Here is a 23,051-nt window from a genome sequence, read left to right as displayed (position 1 = left end):
GCAACACCCCCACCTACCCCTCCTTCTTAACCTGTCAAGCTAGTCTGAGTTAGTTCGAGGACATTTTATCTTAGGTTATCTCTGTTTTATGCTTTTGATACTGTTGTTTGGTTTGAGATTAGCACATTGATTTTTGTCACAGGTCATGTTTTTTAATAGATTTGCCCTGCCTGTAGAAAACTCTGCTCAGGATGCCATGGTGGCTTTGAACCTGCCCACACAAAGTTAATCTGTAGAATTTTAAAATACCAAGGGTATTCTCAAGTCTGTATTCTAATTTGAGGCTTGTGGAAATACCTTTTTATTTGATCGTTATCATTTTGATGATGTTCAAAAGAAAGGATAATGTACCCCTCTCCCAAGAGATTCAGCTCTAACTTTAGTATTCTTAGGGTTTGTGGGTGCATTTATCTTCATATGTTGTCACAGTAAAACTTACTTTAAAAAACTAATGTAACTGTGAAAGTAGGGCCTGGTAGGCAGATTTCTCTCTGAAATGTTGAATAAGATGTTTTTTTTTTTTTTTTTTTTTTGATGTATTAAGAAGATTCAGCTTGGATGTGATTTAAAAACAGCCAATGCAAAATAACTAGTTTAGAAATAAGCACAGTTTATCTCAAAAGATAGGGAAGAAACATTTTAGAAAATTTTCAAGGGTTTACTAAATTTTATAGATTCAATGTTTTACATTTTATTTTTGGTAATAATGTTATTTTGTAAAGTAAGCTAATCATGCTTTCTGATTTTATATAAATCCTATTTTTTTAGGACTTGTTAAACTAATAAGATCAGAAGACTTAATCTTTTATAAAAAAGTTGAAAACTTTGATTGCAACTTAAACAGATTAATTTTTTTTTCTTAGATAAGTTCAGTAGGCACTTAAGCTCCTAATAAGGGATTCTGTGGCAAAATGAAGTAAATATATTTTAGCTTATACTAATGGAGGTGAACTTGAAATTATGTTTAAATACAATTAGAATTAAGTATTACATCTTGATCACAGGATTTAAATATCTTATATTGTAACTTCTGTAGTCCTAGGAGTTTATTGTTTTCATTAATGACTCTGTTATACCATTAGCATCCATAGATCTGGATTAACAGAGAAAAAAAATATTAAACTTATTTGCTATCAGATAGAATCTATTGTCCTAGGTATTTGCTTCTGGAAAGTGGATGTTCAATTTCCCAAATGCTGGTAACTTTTTAGTTGCTAGTACTTATTGGGTGGCGGGCCAAAAACCAATTTTATGTTTTGAATTGGCACAAATCTCTGAAATAGCAACTGAGAACTATCAATCTGAATAGAAGTGTATGTGATAACATTTGCCTAAATGCATCTTCCATATTTTAAAAATTTGGAAAGTTGTCTGGATTTCACCTAAATATAGTAATAGAGTGACCCTTCTAATGTTAGACTGAATTCTGAACCAGCATGTTACTAAGTAACTGAGTAATGAATATCTAAATCAAGGAGAATATAGCTATTTGTCTTTAATTTCTTTAAGAATGTAAAAAGCTTTTAAGTAACTTTTTAAAGAGACTTTCAGTAATAAAACTTTATTTACATTATCCCATAGCAGCTACACTTATAAAGATAGAGATGACTCAATATAAGAACATGCCTCTTAATCTGAAGTGTGCTGTAAACAGTTCGGTGCTTCCAATGAGAATATTCTTTTAAATATTGTGTGTATATTGAAAAGTTCTTGGTTTCTTTTGACCAGTTGCCAAAATGATAATAGGATAATTAAACATGTTGCCTACTAATTGGCATTAATGGGATAATAGTAAAATAATACAGTGGCAAATACTACCAGCATACTTGAAGAATATTGATTCTCCGCACTTAATGCTTTGCTTCTGCTGGGTTCTGAGTATCACCAATTTAAAGTGTTATGCTCTGATGGGAAAAAAAAAATCTTTATAATTCACCCAGAGTATACTAAATTTTAACCTAATCATATGTTTTCTTTGGACTTTTAAAATTCTTGTAGGGACTTGTAAATTAAACATTTCATGTTAGAGTAGCAGGTAATTGACACCATTTAGTTTTGTTAACATGTAATCTTGGAGTTGTGAAAGTGTTATGAATTCTAGGTCAGTACTCTCAAACCTTTCTGGCTGACAGATCATTTGTATGTGGCTAAGTAGAGAGAGGTAGTAACCTTTCTCCGCCCCCCCCCATCATAATCCTTTGGTTATTTTTTTCCTTTCAAAATAAACTTGTTTTATTTTTTAAAATTGGAGTCATCAGTGTTTTATTATGTATATACTAGTATTCTAGCACTGTGCCTTTTCCACTGACAAATAAAGGAAATCGGTTTGTTTCAAATCTAAGAATTTGGAAAGATGGAAAGTTGATCCTGGTTTTGAATGAATTTTATCACCAAACTTGTACAGGATTAACTTTAGTTTTGAAATTTTAAATGTTTTAAATAATAACATATGTTAGAAACTTAAAAGTTCTTCCAGTAAAAAGCATTATTTAGAATTTTTTAACTTTATTAACTCTGAGCCTCAATGTAATGTATTAGATATAATTGGGTAATTTTATTATTTTGGTCTTTTTATCAGAATTTATGTAGACATCCGGATAAAAATAAAGCAGTATGACAGAGATTTATATATCCCGTTTTTACCCTGATCCATTTGCAAAAGACCTGAAGTGAATCTCCCCCCCCCTTTTTTTTACTTTACAAATTGGTGTAATGCTTCTTGTTTTGGGGCACTTTTCTGTAAATGTTTGAAAAGAAAAATTAGCTACTGAGATGTTTGTTCCATCCATTTTATGAGTTATATATTCATAATAAGCTCTCAGAAATAGTCAACTGTCTTTTTTTTTTTTTAGGTGACTGGAACATCAGTGCTATTTGAGGCATACTTGGCTGTACAGTCTAATTTGGCATTTCCAGCATGAGACCAAGGTCAATAAACTCCCTGTGATTAAAAGAATCAGAGAGAGCCTTCAGTTGTCCATTACTCCCTGTTAGTTGATTTTAGTGGTATTAACTAAACCATTGGCTCACTGAAGGAATATCTTGTTGCCATGTGTGTTCTGGCTGATAATCAATAGCTGTAGAGGCTTCCACCTTTGAAGGCTGAAGATCAGGTTTGGAAGGAGCACTTAGTTATTTGGGGGCAAATTAACCTTGTGAATTTCTTGCCATTTAGTCTTGCAAGATGCCTTCTGAACAGGCATTACATTGCATTCTGTCCACTGGCCTGATTTCCTATTGGATAGGGACAGATAAAGATGAGCGCCTTCTCTTCTCCCCTGTTGCTATGAACCACGCAAGCTACCAGCTTCATGCTGGGCCAAGAAAATGAATGAATACAATTAGTCCTTCAGGAGTCCTGGCCTTCGCAAGCTTGGGAGAAGAATATGCTAAAAGAATGTATCTTTGAGGAAGAGAATACATTAAAATACAAAGTGGAACAAAACTAAGAAAATGTTAACAGAATTTTACATGTGGGTAGCATTTATTTATTGTTTAGTGGGTTATTTCCCCAGTATAAATCATTTGCTTTAATAGTTTTTTTAAAAAGATGCAACTCAACCCTTTTCATTTTTGTATTTGTTTTGAGTAACTTCCAGTAGCAATGATGATTTTAAAAGTTACATTTTATTTTTAGTAAGGAACCAGTCTATGTTGACTGATTCCATATTACCAATTTTCTTTTTAGAAACAGTATATAAACTGTTAAAATAACAGCTCTGATTAGAATGTTCATGTTGGAAAGGAAGCCTGTGTGTCCCTAAGTACAGTGAAGAAGGCCCTGGCCACTTACCCAGGATATTCAGACAGGATCAGTTTTCTGAACTGAGAAAAAATTGCCTTTTGATCATTTGTGACGGATAACACCTTCATATTCAGATATAAAAACCTCAAAGAGGAGGATAAGAAATGATCTATTAATATTCACTTTTAGTAATTTGTCTTATGGTGGTGGTCTTAGACAGCTAAACATCAATAAATGGCTGTCTCTTTTAAGGGCCTGATTTATATTATTAGATTTATATTTTCATTTGCTTCTGAACCTATATCCTGACCTGTTTTGTAGAAAAGTTTCTTGTGATTAATTTGAATTTCCAGTGTTTTGAATGGGATATTACTCACAACCAGGAGGTCTGTTTCCTCCTAAATTTGTCTGCATTTAGGTCTTTTTTAAGTCAGTAGTAAACAAGGCAGCCCAAAGACAATAGAACCGCTTAGTTTAGAATTAAAAAGTAATAAGGTGGTTTTTTTGTACTATAATTATACATAGTTCGATTATAAATGAAAAAAGTTCCCTGTATCTTAGTATTCTTGATAATCTCTACTCCTTGTTGCACTTTGAAGGATTTATTGTAAACTACTGAAATCTGTGCACTGTTTTGTAATGCGGAATGTGTGTGTGGATATAAACTCTTGGTTTTGAGGCTTTTGAGTATAGTTTTCAAACAGCCATGGATTTCAATAAAAACATTATTTTAAAAAAGTGAAAACTCCTACTTAAGTTAGCTAGTTGCTGGGAGACGGGAGTGTACCACAGTCATGGTTACCTGAGCTTTCATTCAGGTAGAGTTCTATCATTTTCAATAAGGAAAAATAAACCTTTGTCATCTTTAGAAACATCCTTCATACAATTGACAGTTGACAGGTTGAAGAAAATGTTACTGTCAGGTCTTATTTTCCAGTCAAGTGAGAAATAAAAATAGTTTTGGGTGATTTTTAAGAAAATCTATTTAAAAATTATTTCAAAATGTAGGGGAATGCTTTTAATATTTATTATGTATGTCATAGAATTAATCTGCCATTTGCTTCAGGGAAGGTCAGCAAAGTGCAATTCAAGGAGAGACTCTGACAGTTAAGTTCCTAGGCTGTTTACTTTAAAAAGTCCAATACAGTTGTTGTGTTTGTAATAAGATATCACTGGATGTTTTATGATGGCATTCTTTAAGAGATGTAAATACATCAGTATTATTCCTGTAATTATTTATCAAGCGACCCGTTTTCCATGACTGATGATCATGATTCTGCTGTGACGTGGGAATTCTGGTCACGTGATATCTGTATGTTTATGCATTGGACAGTTATGTTATTGGCACACAAAGATCAGACCTTTTTAAAAAATTGCTATTAGTAATTTTAAATAACTGCACAGTGTAATGTATAGGTTTCCATGTGGAAATGTGTGAATACATGCTTGGAGATTAGGGAAAAAAGATGACTAAGTTTTTGCTCCCCAATTTAGAAAAGCTAGATTTTTGGCTTTCTGTTAAATCAGAGGGTTTTTTTTTGTTTTTGTTTTTTAGAAGCAGCCATCTTGTTTTAAGACCGATTTTATTTCTTTCATGAAAATGGTCTGGAAATGAATATGGACAATAGAAAAGGACTAACCCACTTTATAATAATTTTGGCAGGGCTCTACATTTAAAGCTCTCTCAAATTATTTGTGAGCTCATTAGAATGCTATTTTCTTGTATTTAGTTGAAAAAAGGGGAAGTTTTAATTTAGTAATAATATATTTTAAATCCAGGCATATTTTAATGTTAAATGTTGGGCTGTACCATGTTTACATACGTATTTTTGTTTTGTAGCTTATAATTTGTTGTTAATTTCAAAGTAGTATATTAATAGCTCCTATGGTCACCCCCCCAAATCCTGATTTCCTTTTTTTGATTGTTCTAAGTAGGCCTTTTTATGTCAACCAACGTATTTTTTTTCCGCAAATCACTCAGCAGTACCAAGAATCTTTCTCTCGTAAGAGGTGCTGATAAAAATATAGGTATCTTTAAAAATGAAACATTTGGGATGCTTTCAGAAGCATTATATGAGATCAGAGCCTTTTTGTCCCTGAAATATAGGCTTTCATTCTCTCATTACTAACTGTTCTTATGGGTTCTTATAGAAAATAGAGAAAATTATATTGGAAGTAGATTCGTATTTGTTATTAAAAATTATGAGAATATATCAACCGAGTCTGCTATATTTTCCACCACATTTTGTATTTTTTGATACATTTGGAAGAACATGTGGCCTAGTAAAGTTTACCAAAAATTTATAGTAAACTTCTTGCTACTGCATCTGTTTGATGATGTCTGGGAACATTATTCCCATGAACTGCAGTAAAAACAGAACTTCCTTAAGATTAATTTCAGAGTAACCTGACTCAGTCAGTCTGATTAAACTGGGCACAGATTGAAAACTACTTATGTCACAGATTGCTTCAGTTCATTAGAAGTAGGATTTTTGGTGGTTGCAGATGCAATATAAAGGTGATAAATAAAATGCATGTTTTAGGAAGTGGTATACATCTCCTAGACTCCTTATTTGAAGTCCAGGTATGAGCTGATAGTTTTTGTGCTGCAAAGCTTTCCTCTGATATCCATCATCCATCCATTTTTGTTTTGAGGTTTTGTTTTGTTTTTTGGCTGATGGAGAAGACTAGAATATCTGAGTGTCCAAAGTGACCTTTTTGTTTTAAATGGACTAATAAATGCTGTTGTTTTTTCTTGTTGCTTCTAAGCTGTCAGAGTGTCCATTCTAAGTCTTATTAGTGACTTATTTATGTATGTAGAAACTATAGTTAACAACTAGCTCTTGCTTTGTGTTGTGAAAATACATATTAGGAAACTCCTTTGTCATGTTAAAATGCAGTTTTATGGTTTGAATAAAATCAAGGCATGGCTTATTTTGGTTGGATAATTATAGTGCAAATTGTGATCTGGATTTTGATGGTGGTAGACATGATACTTGGTGTCTCATGTTCCACAGACACCCGTGGGACATACGGCTTTGTCACATTTACCGAACTTTAATAATGTGTGTGTTGGGGGGGCTTAACCTCTTGGTTAGGTTTTTTTATAGTACTTAATTTTATGGAAACAAATGGGAATAGAAAGAAAAGGAAGACTAATTCTGAATATGGGGAAATGGTCCTTTGTGTTTAACAATTAGGTTAAACAAAGTGGGAGCAAATGAGCCTCGTTCCCCTTCTATTGTTTCAGGGCAAGAAAATACAGATGTCGGAATGTGGAAGCTGTGACCTCTGACCCACACAGCATGGCCGATGCCATGGCACACAAGTGTCCTGAGCCACCCTAGTAGCGGGATGCTTTTTGGAAGCGACTGACACTTTGAGATGGAGAACCTGAAACTGATTCTGTAGCTATTTGCAGGTCTCTGAACTATCAGTCTTTTTAGCTTCACTTTTAAGTTCCTCACCTTACCTTTTATGAAAAATGTTTCTTTGTTTGGCTCAGACAGAGCTTTTGTGACTTCTGGATGGGTTCTGTATTCCTGCAGCCACTATCAATCTTTGCCTCCCAATAAATTCATTCGTCGGGCTGGGATAATGGAGGAGGCGCAGATGTATGGTCTGCTGCACCCAAGCGTTTGTCTGCTTTATTTAACTAATATCTATATTTTAAAGACAGATGAAAGCGCTGGTTTTATTAAAGGCCCTTTCTTTTAGTTTCTGTCCTGCAATCTTGCCAATAACCCTTGGGTTCAGACAGACCATTAATGTTTTGGATACCGTGGCATTCAGTGTTTTCTTCGTATATTTGTTTACTGCTCCTGCTTCAATAAACTTTTATGCCTATTTCGGTAGTTTTCTGGCGGGGGCTCCATTTATTAAAATTTAGTGACCCAGCACAAAGAAGGGTACAGTTCAAATCGTGGTGCATTTGACAGGGTTTTGTGTCAAACTAGAGAAAATAACAGGGAAATGAAAGCTGCCAAAATGTGTCTCCCAATTACTAATTAATCAGGCGAGAAAGGACCTCAGTGACAGATCTGGTGTCTGCCATGACAGCAACTCGGGGGGATGCTTTATTTTAAATACTGTATAAAACAAATTAAAGTAAGCCTCAGGGAATGGAGCACCCAGATATTTGATTTCACAAGTGCTGATTTAATTCCATGAAAAGCAAAGCAAAAAGCAAAATTTGAAACTGCGTCCTTGTACTCTTCACTGATCGTATCATAACAAGCTATTCTAAAGAGTATTTCCCTTATTAATAAACAATGCCTTTATTCTTGTTAATATTTTAGCACAGATACAGTAGTATTCTTGGCTTTAGGATCCATAGAGCATTTTATACCTACTTTATTGTCAGTAGAGACTCAGGGAAAAATTCAAAATTTTTTCATCCTATGCCTGTCATCAGTGTTTTGAGAATTACTGTAACTGAAGAACTAACCTTTTTTCCTCCCCTGCAAATATATGTTTTTGCTGTTCCAGAGGTTCCCTTCTCTTCTGGCAATGTTCCCATTATGGTTGCTGGACCCATAATGAAATGCCTGTTATTAGTGTATTTTTTCCATAGCATTTACAACATCAAAAGAAAAGGGACTTGTATGGAACTATAGCTGTCAGGGGAACAATGAAAACTAATTACACACTCAGCTATCACCATTGTCAACTATACTCTTGGGAAAACAAAAACATGACAAAGTGTGTGTGTTGGGTGGGGTGTGTATACATATATAGGATATTCCATATGAATATATACGTATGGGGTCAGACATATCGGATGACCCAACTTGAAACTCTTGTGTTCCAGGAAACAAAACAAAAAGGCATAAAAGACCATCTGATTCAGTTAATTAAAAAGAAACAAAGCAGTTCTTTATTAGGAAGTGAGTCCTTACTTTGGTATCCCTCCCTTATTATATGGACTGAGAGAACCAGCAGTAATTTTGACTCTGAATACCTCATTATTTTGAGTTTTACTTTGGAATGGTCTTGTTATCGATACATTTATAGATGCTGTTAATGTATCTGATTATTTCTTATAGTTACCTCTTTTATAAATTGTTACTTCCTAGCTCTAGATTTTTGTGTTGATATCTGGTTATTTGAGAACTAATTACCTAGTTTGTTTATTATGTAGATCTCTCTATCACAGTCTTTCCCTTTTGATGGCTTTGGCCATTTTACTATTTCTGGGCCTGTGCGATTGGTGGGTGGATTTGAGAAAGAAAATAAAACTAAAAAATGACATTTCTGAAACTTAGGTCAGCTTTGGTGTGAGATTTGGTAAGAAAAGACTTTGAGGCTATTGAATAACATGAGGTTTTGGAATCAATTTTGGATTTCAATCATCCGTGCCATCCCTGTTCTCTGGTACTATGTGGAATTGGGACTTGGCCTTAGATAATGTTTTCCGTTACTGTCTTGATTCCTTGGGTGAATTCTCTGTAGTATACTTAAAATCAAAGCCAAATAGGTGAATTTAGGAATTATATATTGATTTTAACTTATTTTTCCAAAGTTTTCACATTAAAGCAATATTACAGCTAATATCTAAGCATAATAATATATTCCTGTATTGAATATCTAGAAGTGACAATTGATGAAATATCTATTGAGTGATACATACAAGCACTGTGAGGCCCACAGCTGCTTCAGAGATGATGATAGCATCTGTACCCTGAGGGAACTTGCAGTTTTGTGCAGTTACAACAATTTTATACACAGAGTAGATAGTACTATAAGAGATGTTCACACATGGATTTATTCAGCAAATATTTATTGAGTGTCCACTGTGGGCCAGGTATTGTTCTTGTACTGGAGATATCACAGTAAACAGTATAAACAGCATCCCTGCATGAAGCATTCGGTTAGCAATTTCTAGATCACTGCTTCTCACAGTCTAATTGCATGCAGATCCTCTGGAGGTCTTGCTGAAATACAGGTTTTAATTCAGCGGATCTGGGACAGGGCCCTGCTAGTGTGCATTTCTAACAAGCTCCAGGTTATATGATGCAGTTGGCCTGTGCACCACAGTTTGGGTAGCAAGTTTCTAGGTAAGTCAGTGGGGAGAGAGATTATTTCTGGCTCCTCATCAAGGACTCTTGGTTGTATTTGCCCTAAACTTCCTATATAGTTCTATAATTTCTAAAATGGCTTAGTATTTGCACAAGGGAAAGTGATTTGTCTTAAGACCTAGTAGTCTTCCTTTTTAGCACTTTCCCCCAAATCTCAAATCAAATAGCTTTTCCTATTGAGGTGTATGCGTCATTAAAAATCCACCACGAACAAAAGTAATAGGCCAGGGATTTTGTTGTAAGTTTTGCTTAGACAGATTCTATTGGAGTGAAAATACTGCCTTGGTCCAAAAAGTTTTAGGAGGATCCTGTCATAAATGTCTCAGGGTATTTATTTGCAAACCCTCCCCAGATGTATTTTATGTGGCAATGCCAGAATTACACCTCAAAAACAGATTTTTAACACTTTCCCATTTAAATTGGAATGCTTAAATGAACCCCAAATGTTCATTTTACATTCAGCAGAGAAGATGACTAATAGTGTGTCTGCTTCTACTGGCTGGGTATGTTGTGGGTGGCTCTGACGGGAGCCTACGCTTCCAACGGAGTTATAAGAGACTTGGGGGGAAATTCATTCCTGCTCTAAAATTCTCTGATTCTAGTGTCCTTTGTGGGAAATCTTTGTTCCTCCACAGTCCAGGTAATATAAAGTCTGTAAATACGCTTCCACGTTTTTCAGTCTATATCATTTGATGTGCAGAACAAATATCATGGGATGCTTGTATGAACAAATAAAGGATGGAACCTGTTACATTCAGATTACTCTGCCTCCTTACCCTTTTTGTTCTTCACTCTGTGTGTATAAATACAATATTACTAATCTCCTAAGTGAACTTTAAAGTCTTTGAAAGCATCAGTGAGTTGACTTACTTAACCAAAATTACCTCTATGGAACAATTGTAAAAAGAAAGATGGAGCTGTTTGTACTGTAAATCAGCTATATTTTAATAAAAACAAAAAAAGAGGGAAAGGGGTGCCTGGGTGGCTCAGTTGGTTAAGCGACTGCCTCCGGCTCAGGTCATGATCCTGGAGTCCCGGGATCGAGTCCCGCATCGGGCTCCCTGCTCGGCAGGGAGTCTGCTTCTCCCTCTGACCCTCCCCCCTCTCATGTGCTCTCGCTCTCTCATTCTCTCTCTCAAGTAAATAAATAAAATCTTTAAAGAAAAAAAAGAGGGAAAGGATGGTGAGCCCTCTTAATTCAGGTATCCTTTTATTTTTATAACAGTTTTTGCCAACATTTTTTATAATTATCAAACAGAAACAAATCTTTTCATTTTTAAATCCTTGACAAAATGGATTTAATTAAAACACTGGGTAGCATTTTATAAGAACTATGACTCTTATACGAACAGTAAATAAGGACGTTAACGTTCAGAGGTTTTTTTTGTAGGTTTATTCTTATGCTCACCATATAAGTAAGCATTCAGAGATAATGACTTTGAAATGACATCTGCTTAGTTTCTAGTTTTATGATTCTCACTGACACAGGAATTTGAGAATCTTCTGTGATTATGTGTGAACTTACGTGGTTCCTAAAAGTGAAGTATACTATGTGCTTAGAAGATTATTACATTTAGAAATAGGATATCTTCATTGATTAAAATGAAGTCATTTGCATATCTCTAAAGAATGGTTTTGTTCAAAATGAGTGGATACACCTAAGATTTGTGCTCATCGCCATGCTCAGGTGAAGTAGAAGATGTTGAATAGTTCTAATTATTGTGTGTTGACCTTCATTTTAGAAAAGGGAGGAAATAAGTACATTAAATAGTTTTTATTTAACTCATTAACAGTGATTTGTCATCAGATTAATAGGCTGTAATCAAGTTCTTAGGAACACTGATATGTATACATTTATAGACTGTTTTGACTGCATAAAATAAAAGCAATGAATTCATGTACTTTTTTTGTTTTGAGTTTTTATAATAGCAGCTGTTGTGAACATGGCTTTAAGTGGGTTTGGGTGGTGTTGTATAGGCAAGAGCTCAGAGAGTGAGATATTTAAAAACCTACCATCAGATTAGATTTTTAAGTTGCCTTTGTAAACATTTTGTTGGTTGTATTTCAGATCTGGCTAAATTTCAGCTCTAGTTGATTCCTAAGTATGCCATTCATAGTGATGAAGCTGAGTCTTAGTTTCTTCACCCTAATCAATAAATGGGCATAATAAAAATAATGTCTCACTCAGATTTGTGAAAATTTAAAGGAAAGTACATCTGTGACAGGACTTTGAAAATGGAGTTATAAAAAGAGTAGAGATTGAAGAGGCCACCTCACATTGTACTGGTGCATCTTTATAATTCTGTACATTCTTGTATGTTGCATAGAAAGCACAAATCAAAACTTCATTTCAGAGCATCATGGTAGAGTTGACTATTTTAAAGATAGGTTGAGTTGTATTTTATGTTTTAGGCTTTATCTTGTGATTTCTACAAGGGTAATGATGTCCAGATAATGACACGTGAGAGGCAGGTCTGCCAGGCCCTTCTTCCCGGGAAGGAATTTTGGATCTCCTTTGTAACATTGGTCAAGTTTATTTTTAATGCCCTCTCGTCTCCTCTCTGTCTCTTCTGTGTTGCTTCTTCTTGACTTTTAAAACCCTAATATTCTGCTTTGGACTTCACAGGTATAATGAGATATCTCCATCTCAAAGGAGAAATTAATGAATACTGACACCCTCTTGGAGAATGCTTGTATTTCCAATGAGGAACTTGTTGAAACAGATCAATTCCTGTCTGGGGCTGTTCCTTGCAGGCAGCCTGGCTATCCCTGGGATCCTTGGATTCTTCTGAATCCTGCTGCCAGAAGAACAGGGTTTAGCCTCTTGACGCCTCTGTGCTTAAACAACTCCTGTTATCGACTGCTTTTAAACTTAGTACGTATTAATTATACACGCACTGATGTTAGGAACATAAATAGATCATAACAGCATCTAGCTGAGAAAGGAAACAGAATTTGTCAAGGAACACATATTTTAATGCATTGAAACCTGAGTAACCCATTACTGTCAAAGGGCCACTTTTCTGTAGAATTGTCTGGTGGTTATTCAAAGCAGGTTTTACTTCATGTGTTTATAGTTATTTAGGAGAATAGCAAATGTGCCTGTTACTTGTTTTAGAATTGCAATCATATACTTACACGATTATTTTATAATGTTGTTTTACTCCTGAAGATATAAACCTCACTTAGACCAAAAAAAAAAAAAAAAATAGTAATTTGTAAGGAAAATTATCAATGATCTATGTGCTGTACCCAGAGATTTAGTGACCAGAGATTTAGTGACAATGAGGGCAGCACTTGGCAAGTAGCAATAAAAGTAAAAATATTGAATAACAAATTATTTGCAAGAGCACTGATAACTGCACAACTGGTTTTCCTTAGAAGTTCAGTGTTCTGATACTTAGAATTGCTGTGCTCACTAGAATGTTAGATTGACCTTTGTTACTCTTGCATCATTTTATAGAAAAGCAGATTTCTTTTGTCCTCCCTAAATTGGAAGTTAAGATTTATCAAGGGAATGAGCTTGCTGTGTGTTTATTTCAAGTGTAAAACTTCGTAATTTTGTGTTACTTGGATTCGATGTCTGATGAATGATTAATGGTTACAATCCCTCTCTTGTTCTAGGCTTCCTTTCTTGGCAAAAGGGTACTCAAGAAGTTTAAATTTTGATGACTTACTGATTGACACTTTGTATTATTGAAAAAAAATTCCTTATACTCTTATATACCAGTTCAAAAATATCAGCCAGAGACTTCATCTTAGCTAGGTTGGCTCAGTATATTCTTTCCACGAGAGCATGCTGATTGATCAAATTGAGTGTATGGCAATCCAGTAATTCCTTAAGATGTTGAAATGATTGAATTGAGTTGCATTTTAATTATTTAGTTTTTATTAATACAGTAAATAATGTAGTAAAGATTAGAGCTGAACATATTCCCGTGCATTTGATGAATTTAGACAAACATAACTGAACAAGCCAATCCTAGTATGCCTAACCTTTTACCTCATATTTTTTGGAGGAGGGGTGATATGAATTTTCTTTATTCTCTTTGTGAAATGCCAAATTATGTCAATGTATTTTACATGCATAGAATATAGACGATGGTGATGACTTTTTTATTTGAATGGAATAATGAGCTTTATAATTGGTTATAGCAGACAACTATGAATTTCTTTCCTCAGGTATCTAACTGGAATTTTTAGTAATTTTATATGGCCTTAATCATTTTAGTAAAATTTCACCACTGTCACTTCAGGTTAGTTTTATTACAGTTGACTTTTTTTTTTTTTTAAATTAAGTCAACTGGGCAAATATAAAACTATTTACAGTTAAATAGTTCTATTTTTAATTATGTGAGTATCTCTACATTTATCTCAACAAAAGGCAATGTAAATCCACCGGCAAACTCCTTTGACTGTGATGGAGTATTACAGCCAACTGTCTACCCTTCCTACCCATCTTCCCCCTGCCATCCTGTAGTAAGCCACTTTCACTGTTGGGGAGATGGACTTTTTATTTTTTTTTTTTTCCAGTTACTCTTTTCAAAGGCAAAGGCCAGCCTTCCCGATATTGCCCAGATAGCAGACACATGTACTTATTCTATGTAAATATCATATGGTATTTACCTTAGCATACTCTTAGTTCACAGTGTTTGAGAATCACAACTTCATTTTAGAACACACTTGGATTGGTAGTGTACATAAGATCTGGTTTGGAAGTCAGTCAAGGAATATGGACTAACCACGTGGGGTCCTTGCATTGCCGCTCCAGGCAGAGTAGGCAAATATTGGCAAGCTTTGGGTGCTTGATAAGATCAGACCCCTGCTCACAAGATATACAGGGGTCACATTAAGTGGATTTGCACTTCAGCCTGATACGAAGTTTTAAGACCGCAGTAATCAGTGTTGGAAGACGATTGGTTTTTCTTGTTATAAATTGCTAATTAGTATTGAAAGTTTAACCTGTTTTGTGGAACAGCCTCCCTTATTTTCTCTGAGAAAGTGGTTTGGACAGTAATCTGTTTACTCTGTCTCTACCAACTGCACTACCCCTTGCCCCTGTGTTAAAATAAAATCTAGAAACCTCCGGGGACCCCCCCACTGTTGAGTTCTGCTTGGAAGGAGCTTTAAAACGGAAGTAAATATTGACTGGGCCTGGAGCTGAGGTCTGCTCAAAGCCTCCCATTGTTCCTCCTTGGTCAGCACCCCAGAGCCAGGCTCAAGGGCGCATGTGTTAGGAGGAGAAGAAAGGCTGCAGAGGGAAATTAAGCGGGCCCACAGCTGAACTCGTAAATGCGCCCGATGGAGGAAAGGGAAGCCGACTACAAAGCCGGCAGAGCTTATGCTGGGTTACAGAGAATTTGAGACTGAAGTGCAGAAGCACTCTCTGTCCTGTCTGTTTCGGAGAAGCTTACAGTACATGAAGCTGTTGGTCTTGGTGGGTCCATCCTCCCATCTCTGAGTGAAACCCTCCTGCCAGTGATGGGGTCTTCTCAAGGGCAAATGAAATGTCGCATTCTGGTGGACTTGAAGGAAAGATGAGGGGTAAACCTGGATTCCAGAAGAATCCTTCTCCCTCCCTGATACCTGTTCTGAGGCCTCTGTCAGCCTTTTTTCCTTCAGCTGTCATGTCAGATTACACACTCTCTTGGGTCTCCTAAGTGCTTCGGCATCCCCGGGGTATCGGATGGGTGCGGGGGAACCATATGCCATCTGAAATGAAAGTTCTGAAGTTCCGAAGAGGGGATGTTCTTATTATATGAAAATTTTTTACTTTTTTTTTTTTTTTTGAGCAAGGAAAGTTAAATCATTTAAATATGGAACAGAGTCCCTTGTTTAAAGTGGAGTACTTTGAGTAAAAGCTGCCTGTATTTTTACCATTCAATTCAAGAACCCAAACAGCTGGCTGACTTATGTTTTAGTGAAAACCACCCCAGTACATTTACTAACTGGAAAAGTAAACATCCTTAAAAAGAAATCCTCATGTGTCCTGACTGCAAAGTGATTTTTAATAAATATACAGTAAAACCAACAGTGTATTTGAATTGTTACTCATTTTGACTGATATTGTAAGCACCCCTTCATCTTAAATGCCTGGTCTTCTGTGATATTTGATGTGAACATGTCAGTGCTAAAGACCACATGCAGGCAAATGCCAAGACAATTAGAAAAATTCATTAATTGTCAAGGCAGTGATCAAAATGTTCTGCTTCACTCAGGGTACTAATAATGAACAACAAAACAAATAATGTCACAATAAAGCATGGAATGCTGTGGACAGAGAGAAAGAACATCTGTTCAGGGGTAAAAGGAACTACTTCCTAAAATAATAATTTAGTCTTTGGATGATGGTTATCATTTTAATAGAGATGGGGGAGAAGTAATAGAGGAATATTACAGAGATCCATAGCAACTGGACTAAAGACCTGCTGGCTATAACTGTGTACATGGATTTGGGGGATACCCCGAAAGTAGTTTATTCAGAGTGAAGGGGATCTGGGGAAGTATCTGAGACAGAAAGGTGGGTTAGGCATGTTGTAAGGTGTCACTGTGAGGCTGGGTTTCTAATATCAAGGGGTAGGGTCATTCTGATGAATTGCTCTTTATAGTGGATGAATTAACAGGGTTCCCATATGTATTCTAATTGTACTGCACTGTTGTGTATCTTAGCCACGGTTTAATTGCTTTGTAAATAGTACTGAATACTGGAAATGCTTATGTTCTTCCAATTAGGCTTGTTTTGTAAGTGGTTAGATGGTAAGGTGGTAAAAATTAGGACAATTTTAATATTTCCAGACAGAACTTGGGGGTGTGCTATTGTATCTGAGTTGTTTCACTGATTTATGGACTGAGCAGTTGTTTCCAAACTTCTTTTTTAACCAAAAAAACATTGGTCATAAAAATCATTAGCAGAAACCTATTATGTAAAACAGAAAAAGAAAGAAAGAAAGAAAAGGAAAAACCATCCAATAAAGTAGCAGGTTATACTTAGGAAAGCTTGGGATCTGGGGCTCTGCCCACCTCTCTTCCCAAGCTTCTGAGAGGCCTATGAAGACCCTGAATGGCTCTTTGAATAAGATTTTCCAAACCCCTAAATAGCACCTTGGTGGCTATTCGGAGGTGAGTAGGAGGGATTCACTTTTGCTTTTATAGGCCACAGAAGCACTGTGTGTGCCCCTCTAGAAATGGAAGCCTTCCTGAATAGCTTCTATTCACTGAGCACTTAATGTATACCATTACCGACTTCACATTCATTATCATTTATTTAATCCTGACAACAGCGTTTATGAGGGAGGCATTACAATGATCGTTGTTTTACAGATGAGAAAACTGAGTTTTAGATGCTTTGAACTTGGCCAGGAAGTGGCCTGTGACCCCTCAGGCGGGCTGTGTGGAGTGACACACTTTGTCTAACAGAACTCAGCAAAATGTTAAAAGGTGATGTTGGGGCCAAATTTCCAAGGAGGCACAGTGGAGGAGAATGATGGAGGACTATGTGTATACTGATTTGAAAAGAGGATTAAAAATGCACACTTACATTCCTTCTTGTTGAGCGTTTTAATGAACTGAGAGGTAGCAGACCACAACTTGCACTCATACCAGGTAATCTGTACAGCCAGAGGTTAAATGTTTTGTGGACTGGGTTTTTGGAGCTAATGGTGAGGCCTCATGTATATACCGTGTGTATTGTATGGGAAGAATAATCCAACTGCCAGGCCGCTCACACGTCAGCTGGCCCTCCTCCTCAGCATTCAGGTACGCTTGATTTCTGAGGGCTGGCCAAGGGACAGAGCTATTTTTAAAGAATTTCACAAGAAATTCTGAATATTCCTTGAATAAAAGTTTCAGAGTTTAACAATCATATGGTCAGGAAATTTTTGCCTATATTTAATCTAAATTTCTGCTCTTTCAGTCAGTTTTGGTTTACATAGTAACAATATGGATTTATTTTAAAAATTTTAAATGCAGCTTTGCCTACTTCATAGTAAACACATCTTCAGCAAGAAATAAGTGTTTTTTAAGCTATAGGAAGCAGAATATGAATGCTTGAATTGACTCTATGTTCTTTTGTGTTCCAAATCCATCCCCCCCGCCCCCCCATCTCATTTCCCTTCCTGTTGCTTCCTTCCATCACAGGAGGTTTTGCCCTATATAGCTTAACAGCCAGTAAATTATTCCTGATTAGTTTCAAAGACAAAAGTCTCCTGATAGGATGTGGGTAGATCAGGTTCCCACCTAATCTCCAGAAGAACAACATGCAGGGGAAAGAAAGAGTTTTGGCACCTTATCCATTACGGACATCTGCTTTGTTAGACTAACCCGGGTCTTTGAGTTGAAATGTGTGCCTGGACATGTTAGGTGATCCATCCCTCGTGCACAACCCTTTGTGCCTCTGTGGTGGAAGTTGCCACCCCTTCTTCCACTTTAGTTGTTTGTATGAATGTGGATATGAATGTTTGTATGTTGGTATGTGGATAATAGTGTAGTTTGTGTACGCCGTCTGCAATTTTGTCTATGTTCTGTTGCCTTCGCTCGCTCATAGGATTCTTGAGGTCAGGGATTAGGTGTACCTGAAGAAACACTATACACAAGAGCTGGCCCATGGTGGTTAAGAGTCTGAGGCAGGTTCTGGGTATGGTTCTAAGCTTCTCCACTTACTAGATGCCGCCTGAGGTCCTGGAGAAGTTTCTTAACCTTTCCCTGCTTCATCTTCCTCCTCTGTAAATGAGACTAATAATGTATTTATCTGGTAGACTTATTGTGATGATTAAATGAGGTGTTAAATTAGGATGGTGCCTGGCACAGAGTATGTGGTTAGTAAAATGTTAACTAGTAATGCTTTTGAATGAATTTCTGTATTTTTTCATTATCTTTTTATGTACAAAAGAATTTTATAATGATACAGAAGTATGGCAAGGAGAGAGCATTGACTGTGGAGTTGGGGTGACCTGGGTTCAAATGCCAACTCTCTTCTCTAACCCTCAGTTTGCCCTTGTGTAAAATAGGGAGGATGTATAATTTGTGGTGATTCGGTGAGGAAGTAAACATATGTAAAATGCCTGGTTCATAATATTCCCGCAGTGAAATCTAGGTATGATTTTCATTATTATTGTTGTTCTGATTAATTAATTTGGAGAATTAATCATTTGAGTATTAACCTATAAAACATATTGTCTGCCCATAGGTTTCCTTAATTCATTTCATTTTCTTGCCTGCCTATCGCCAAATGTTTTGGTAACCTAGCTGAACTCATGTGTTAATTGTGTGAAAATTCTTCTTTCTGATTTTGTCAGTTTGACAGATGAAGCGATATCTTAAACAAAAAGCAAAAAACAAAACCCACCAAGGCCTGGAGTCAGGTGATGTGGATGTCACTTTTTCTTTTCTACCAACTAGATGTTTGACCTTAAGCAAATCACCGAATGCTCTGGGACTCTGTTTTTCATCTTTACAACAAGGTGATTGAATTAGTTGATCTCTTAGGCTAGAACATCTGATTCGGAAGATCTGAGATGTGTCAAGGTTTTGACACTACTTAACTGTTTGACCTTGGGCGAGTTACTTAACCTTGGTCAAGTTGAGTTTCCTCATCTGTGAAATGAGAGGACTGTTGTCCTCTGGGAGGTCATTTTCAACTTTTCATGAATCTTTTTTGGTCTCCAAATTCCTTAGTTAAAACATAATTTATTCCCTATCCTGTCTCCATTTTTTACAAGCACAGTGGAACTAATACATATGTACCTATAACATGTATAAACTTTTGACGAGAACACACAGATTATTTTGCTTTTTTACCTTCAAACACTTTTTAAAAAGGCATTTTTAAGACTTTTTTTTTTTCCTGTTATTTCTAAACATTATTTTAAGGATTCATGGAAAACCACACTGGTGTTACAGTGAATCAGTAAGAGAAATAACATATGGCATGTATCCAACTACCCAAACTAGCCAGCCACTCTCATCCAAGTTGATGAGTCCAATCCTAAAATTTAACACAGGGAAATCTTACTGAATTGTATCTGATTAAACTCCCAATTTAGTTTGGTTCTAAAAATTCAGAAGAGTTAAAAAAAAAAAAAAGCCTGTTTCTTAAGAGAAAGAAAAACATAGTATAATTTTTTTTTTTAGTTCACAGCTATAAGATTTACCATAAGTTGATGTACTTAAACTGGTTTTCATTTGTTTTTCCTTTGTCTTTGGGGGGAGATAGGAAGTAGAATAGGGAAGTCTTTAGAAAACTGGGTAAATATGTAAGTATTAGAACACAGCATACAATTATATAATATAAATCTTTATCATAAGTTATATAAATACTACTCCACTGTCACAATCCTTTGTTTTTTTGATAAAGCTAGTCTAATTTTGCATATTTATTTTTTTAAGATTTTATTTATCATTTGAGAGAGAAAGAGAGCGAGCACAATCAGGGGGAGGGGCAGAGAGAGAGGGAGAAGCCCCCGGATGGGGAGCTTGATCCCAGGATCCTGGGATCATGACCTGATCCGAAGGCAGACACCCTAAACGTACTGAGCCACCCAGGTGCCCCTGCATATTTATTTTTTATATGATTATTAAAAATAATATCTTCATGGTAGACTCTGTAATATGAAGTGAACATTTCAAAAATTACTTTAATAATCATTGTAAACCTAAGTGGACAAGACACACTGGATCTTTGAAATGAGTTTTAAGATGCCAGTTGACTACCCAAGCAAGAATGATTCAGTCAGAAAAATCAATTAAATTTTTAAGTAAGTTATTAAGTGCATTTACATCAAGACGATGGTAAATGTAGAGATAGGTAAATAAATAGTAATAAGTAATTATCACCTAACTCACCTGTTCTGTGGTCTCCTTGCTTTGGACAGACCTGCTTACAGAGAAAAAATTGTCTCATTTATTTTGAAACGCCTGACCCACTTCAGGGTCTATTTTCTCAGCAGTTTCTAGTCAAATTATTCTTAATCAGTTTCATGGGTCGATTGGACTGGATTCACCCCGTTTCCTGTGGCACTGTGGGTTTCCAGCGGACTCATCACAGTCACAGAGCACGAAGATGTGTCCTCTTAGAGGTGAGGTCTTGTTCTCATCCAAGGAGATTGATCAGTGAGCAGCTGCTGTTACCGACAGTGGGATGTGGGTTTGCCGGTGTGTTTCGGCATCTAGTAATTTGTTGAACGTGAGCTTAATGCTTTCCACTTCCTCGTTCACTAATAAAAGCAGTCTGACTAAATTTAAGAATCTACGTTTAACTTTTGTAGAATCTGTTTTTTTATATCAGCTTATACTTTTGTAATCTCTGATTTTCAATTATCAAAATTAGTATTAAAGTGGATTTATATTGCTGATATTTATTTCTAGTTAACAATATAGTCATGTTTATTGAAGTACATTCTTAAAATAATTATCGGACTGTGCTAATTATTGGACTGTGTTTTAAATTCTGTTCCTTTTTTATGAATTTTGAGTTATATTAACCCCTTATAGACAGTTGTACCTATGACACAATTGTGAGATGCTGAAGAAAGTGTATTTGTAGTAGCTGTACATTTACACTGAGAAGTTTGTCTGTTTCCCAAGTGTCCAGAATTGCATAAGTTAGAAACGTGTCAGTTAATATGCAAAACAGATAATTTTTATTTAAATACATACATAAACTGCATTTTATCCTTCCTGCTAATTATCTTATCTGCTAGATCATTTGCTTGTATTTAACACGTTGTTACCAGAATAATAACATCACAAAGATCCTATTTTGGAAAAAAAAAAACTAATTTCTATTATGGGCTCTTATTATGCATATTATAGCTATCATATATATATTTAACTTAAACATGCTTATTAGCTGCCTACAACGTGCTGGTAGTAATGTTTAAAAATCCCCATTTCAGTGGAATTTATATAATAAAATCACTATGTTTGGAAGAACTTGGAGAACTGATTTCCAACGTGTATACTTTACATGCACCCAAAATCCTACATGATGAAGCTTTTTCACTAAGATTTTTTTCACATTTCTTTGGAATCAAGGAAATTCCATCTTAAGAACCATGTTCAGTAACAGTACCCACTGGCAGTAAGTAACAATATTCCCCACCCACCACCCCTCAAGTGAATACTTTATTTTTCAGAAGCGGTCGTTTTCCTGTTCTCTCAACAGCTACCTCTTTCAAAATGACATACACAGCGTGAGTGAATGTGCGTGACCCTTCCTGTCTGTTTTCAGGGACACCTAGGAACTCAAGTAGATTTTGTAAAAGGAAGACTTAGCACCACCATGTTTAGTGTCCTCTCCCCATTACCCTGTGGTATCCTTCAGTAATAACTGTCTCACCTCACTAATGACTTTGGTGTCAGGGTCACAGCTTCTTAATCTGTGTTGACTATAGTTAGCGTGCTTGACACATAGTAGGCCCTTTGTAGAATTTTTAAAATAGGAGAATGATGATGCCATTAAGCATATAATATCAGTTTAGATTCTGCTCACCTTTCATTTCACAAAAAGGAGCTCTGCTTTAGCTAATCCATTTTTTATTTGGTAATTGTAAGCCACAGCTAACCTATGATTATTCTTCACAGTAGAAGTGTAAATAGATCCTTATTCCTTGTTTTTCTCAGCTGATTATTTGATCTCAGCCTCCTAGATATTTGAAGAGATGGATTGATGATGGCAAAGCAGCTGATAGGCTTTCGGCCACAGAGAATGTGTGGTCAGATGAGTTTGGTTTTTTTGATGTACTGAATCCTCCAGATTTATGTAGAGAAAACATTAATAGCTAAATAGCTGATTTGGTCAAAGTTGTAGGATGAGCCTTTAATGTTGCTTATTGCGTTTGTTTTAGCAGTCTTCAAATCAAGAATTACATCTTTAAAAATGCCTAACACTTTGAAATATTTGGGGGTTATGCTGTAAAGACTTGATGACTAAGTAAGTATGTGCAATGTCCACATCATATGAGTAAAATAGAGAAATTTCCCCCCAAATCCTTTTGAAGTGCAAAAGTATTTATTTGGCCTGGTATTTTAGGGCAAATTTAATGATAGAACCAGGCTGACTATAAAACTGGGTCCAATATATTGTGGGCACATTGGTTAAGATGGCACTGAGAACACTGTCTGTCACACATATACAAAGACTTTAGAGAAGTTTGGTAGCATTGTTAACATGTGAATAGTGAATGCCACTTCGGGGGATTTTTAAACAAAATTTCGTGAATGGTAGTATAAAT

General features: G+C 35.9%; 1 protein-coding gene across 4 annotated transcripts in view; it reads left to right on the top strand.

Moving 5' to 3' along the window:
• Positions 1–23,051, top strand: part of EFNA5 (ephrin A5) — a 277,026-nt gene that overhangs the window by 3,996 nt on the left and 249,979 nt on the right. The window contains exon 2 of one of the 4 annotated variants that reach the window (XM_064596452.1): positions 2,853–2,928. The exons of the other annotated variants lie outside the window; for them this stretch is intronic. Within the exon in view, the coding sequence (XP_064452522.1) occupies positions 2,918–2,928 (11 nt within the window). The 5' untranslated portion in view covers positions 2,853–2,917. The remainder of the gene's footprint in view (positions 1–2,852; positions 2,929–23,051) is intronic. 4 annotated transcript variants of the gene reach the window in all.

This window comes from Mirounga angustirostris, unplaced genomic scaffold (genome assembly GCF_029215605.1).
Source record: "Mirounga angustirostris isolate CCGP_5_RB_7025 unplaced genomic scaffold, mMirAng1.0.hap1 SCAF_7, whole genome shotgun sequence".
NCBI lineage: Eukaryota > Metazoa > Chordata > Mammalia > Carnivora > Phocidae > Mirounga > Mirounga angustirostris.
Note: the sequence above shows the minus strand (reverse complement) of the source record. Positions and strands in the feature narration are given on the sequence as shown.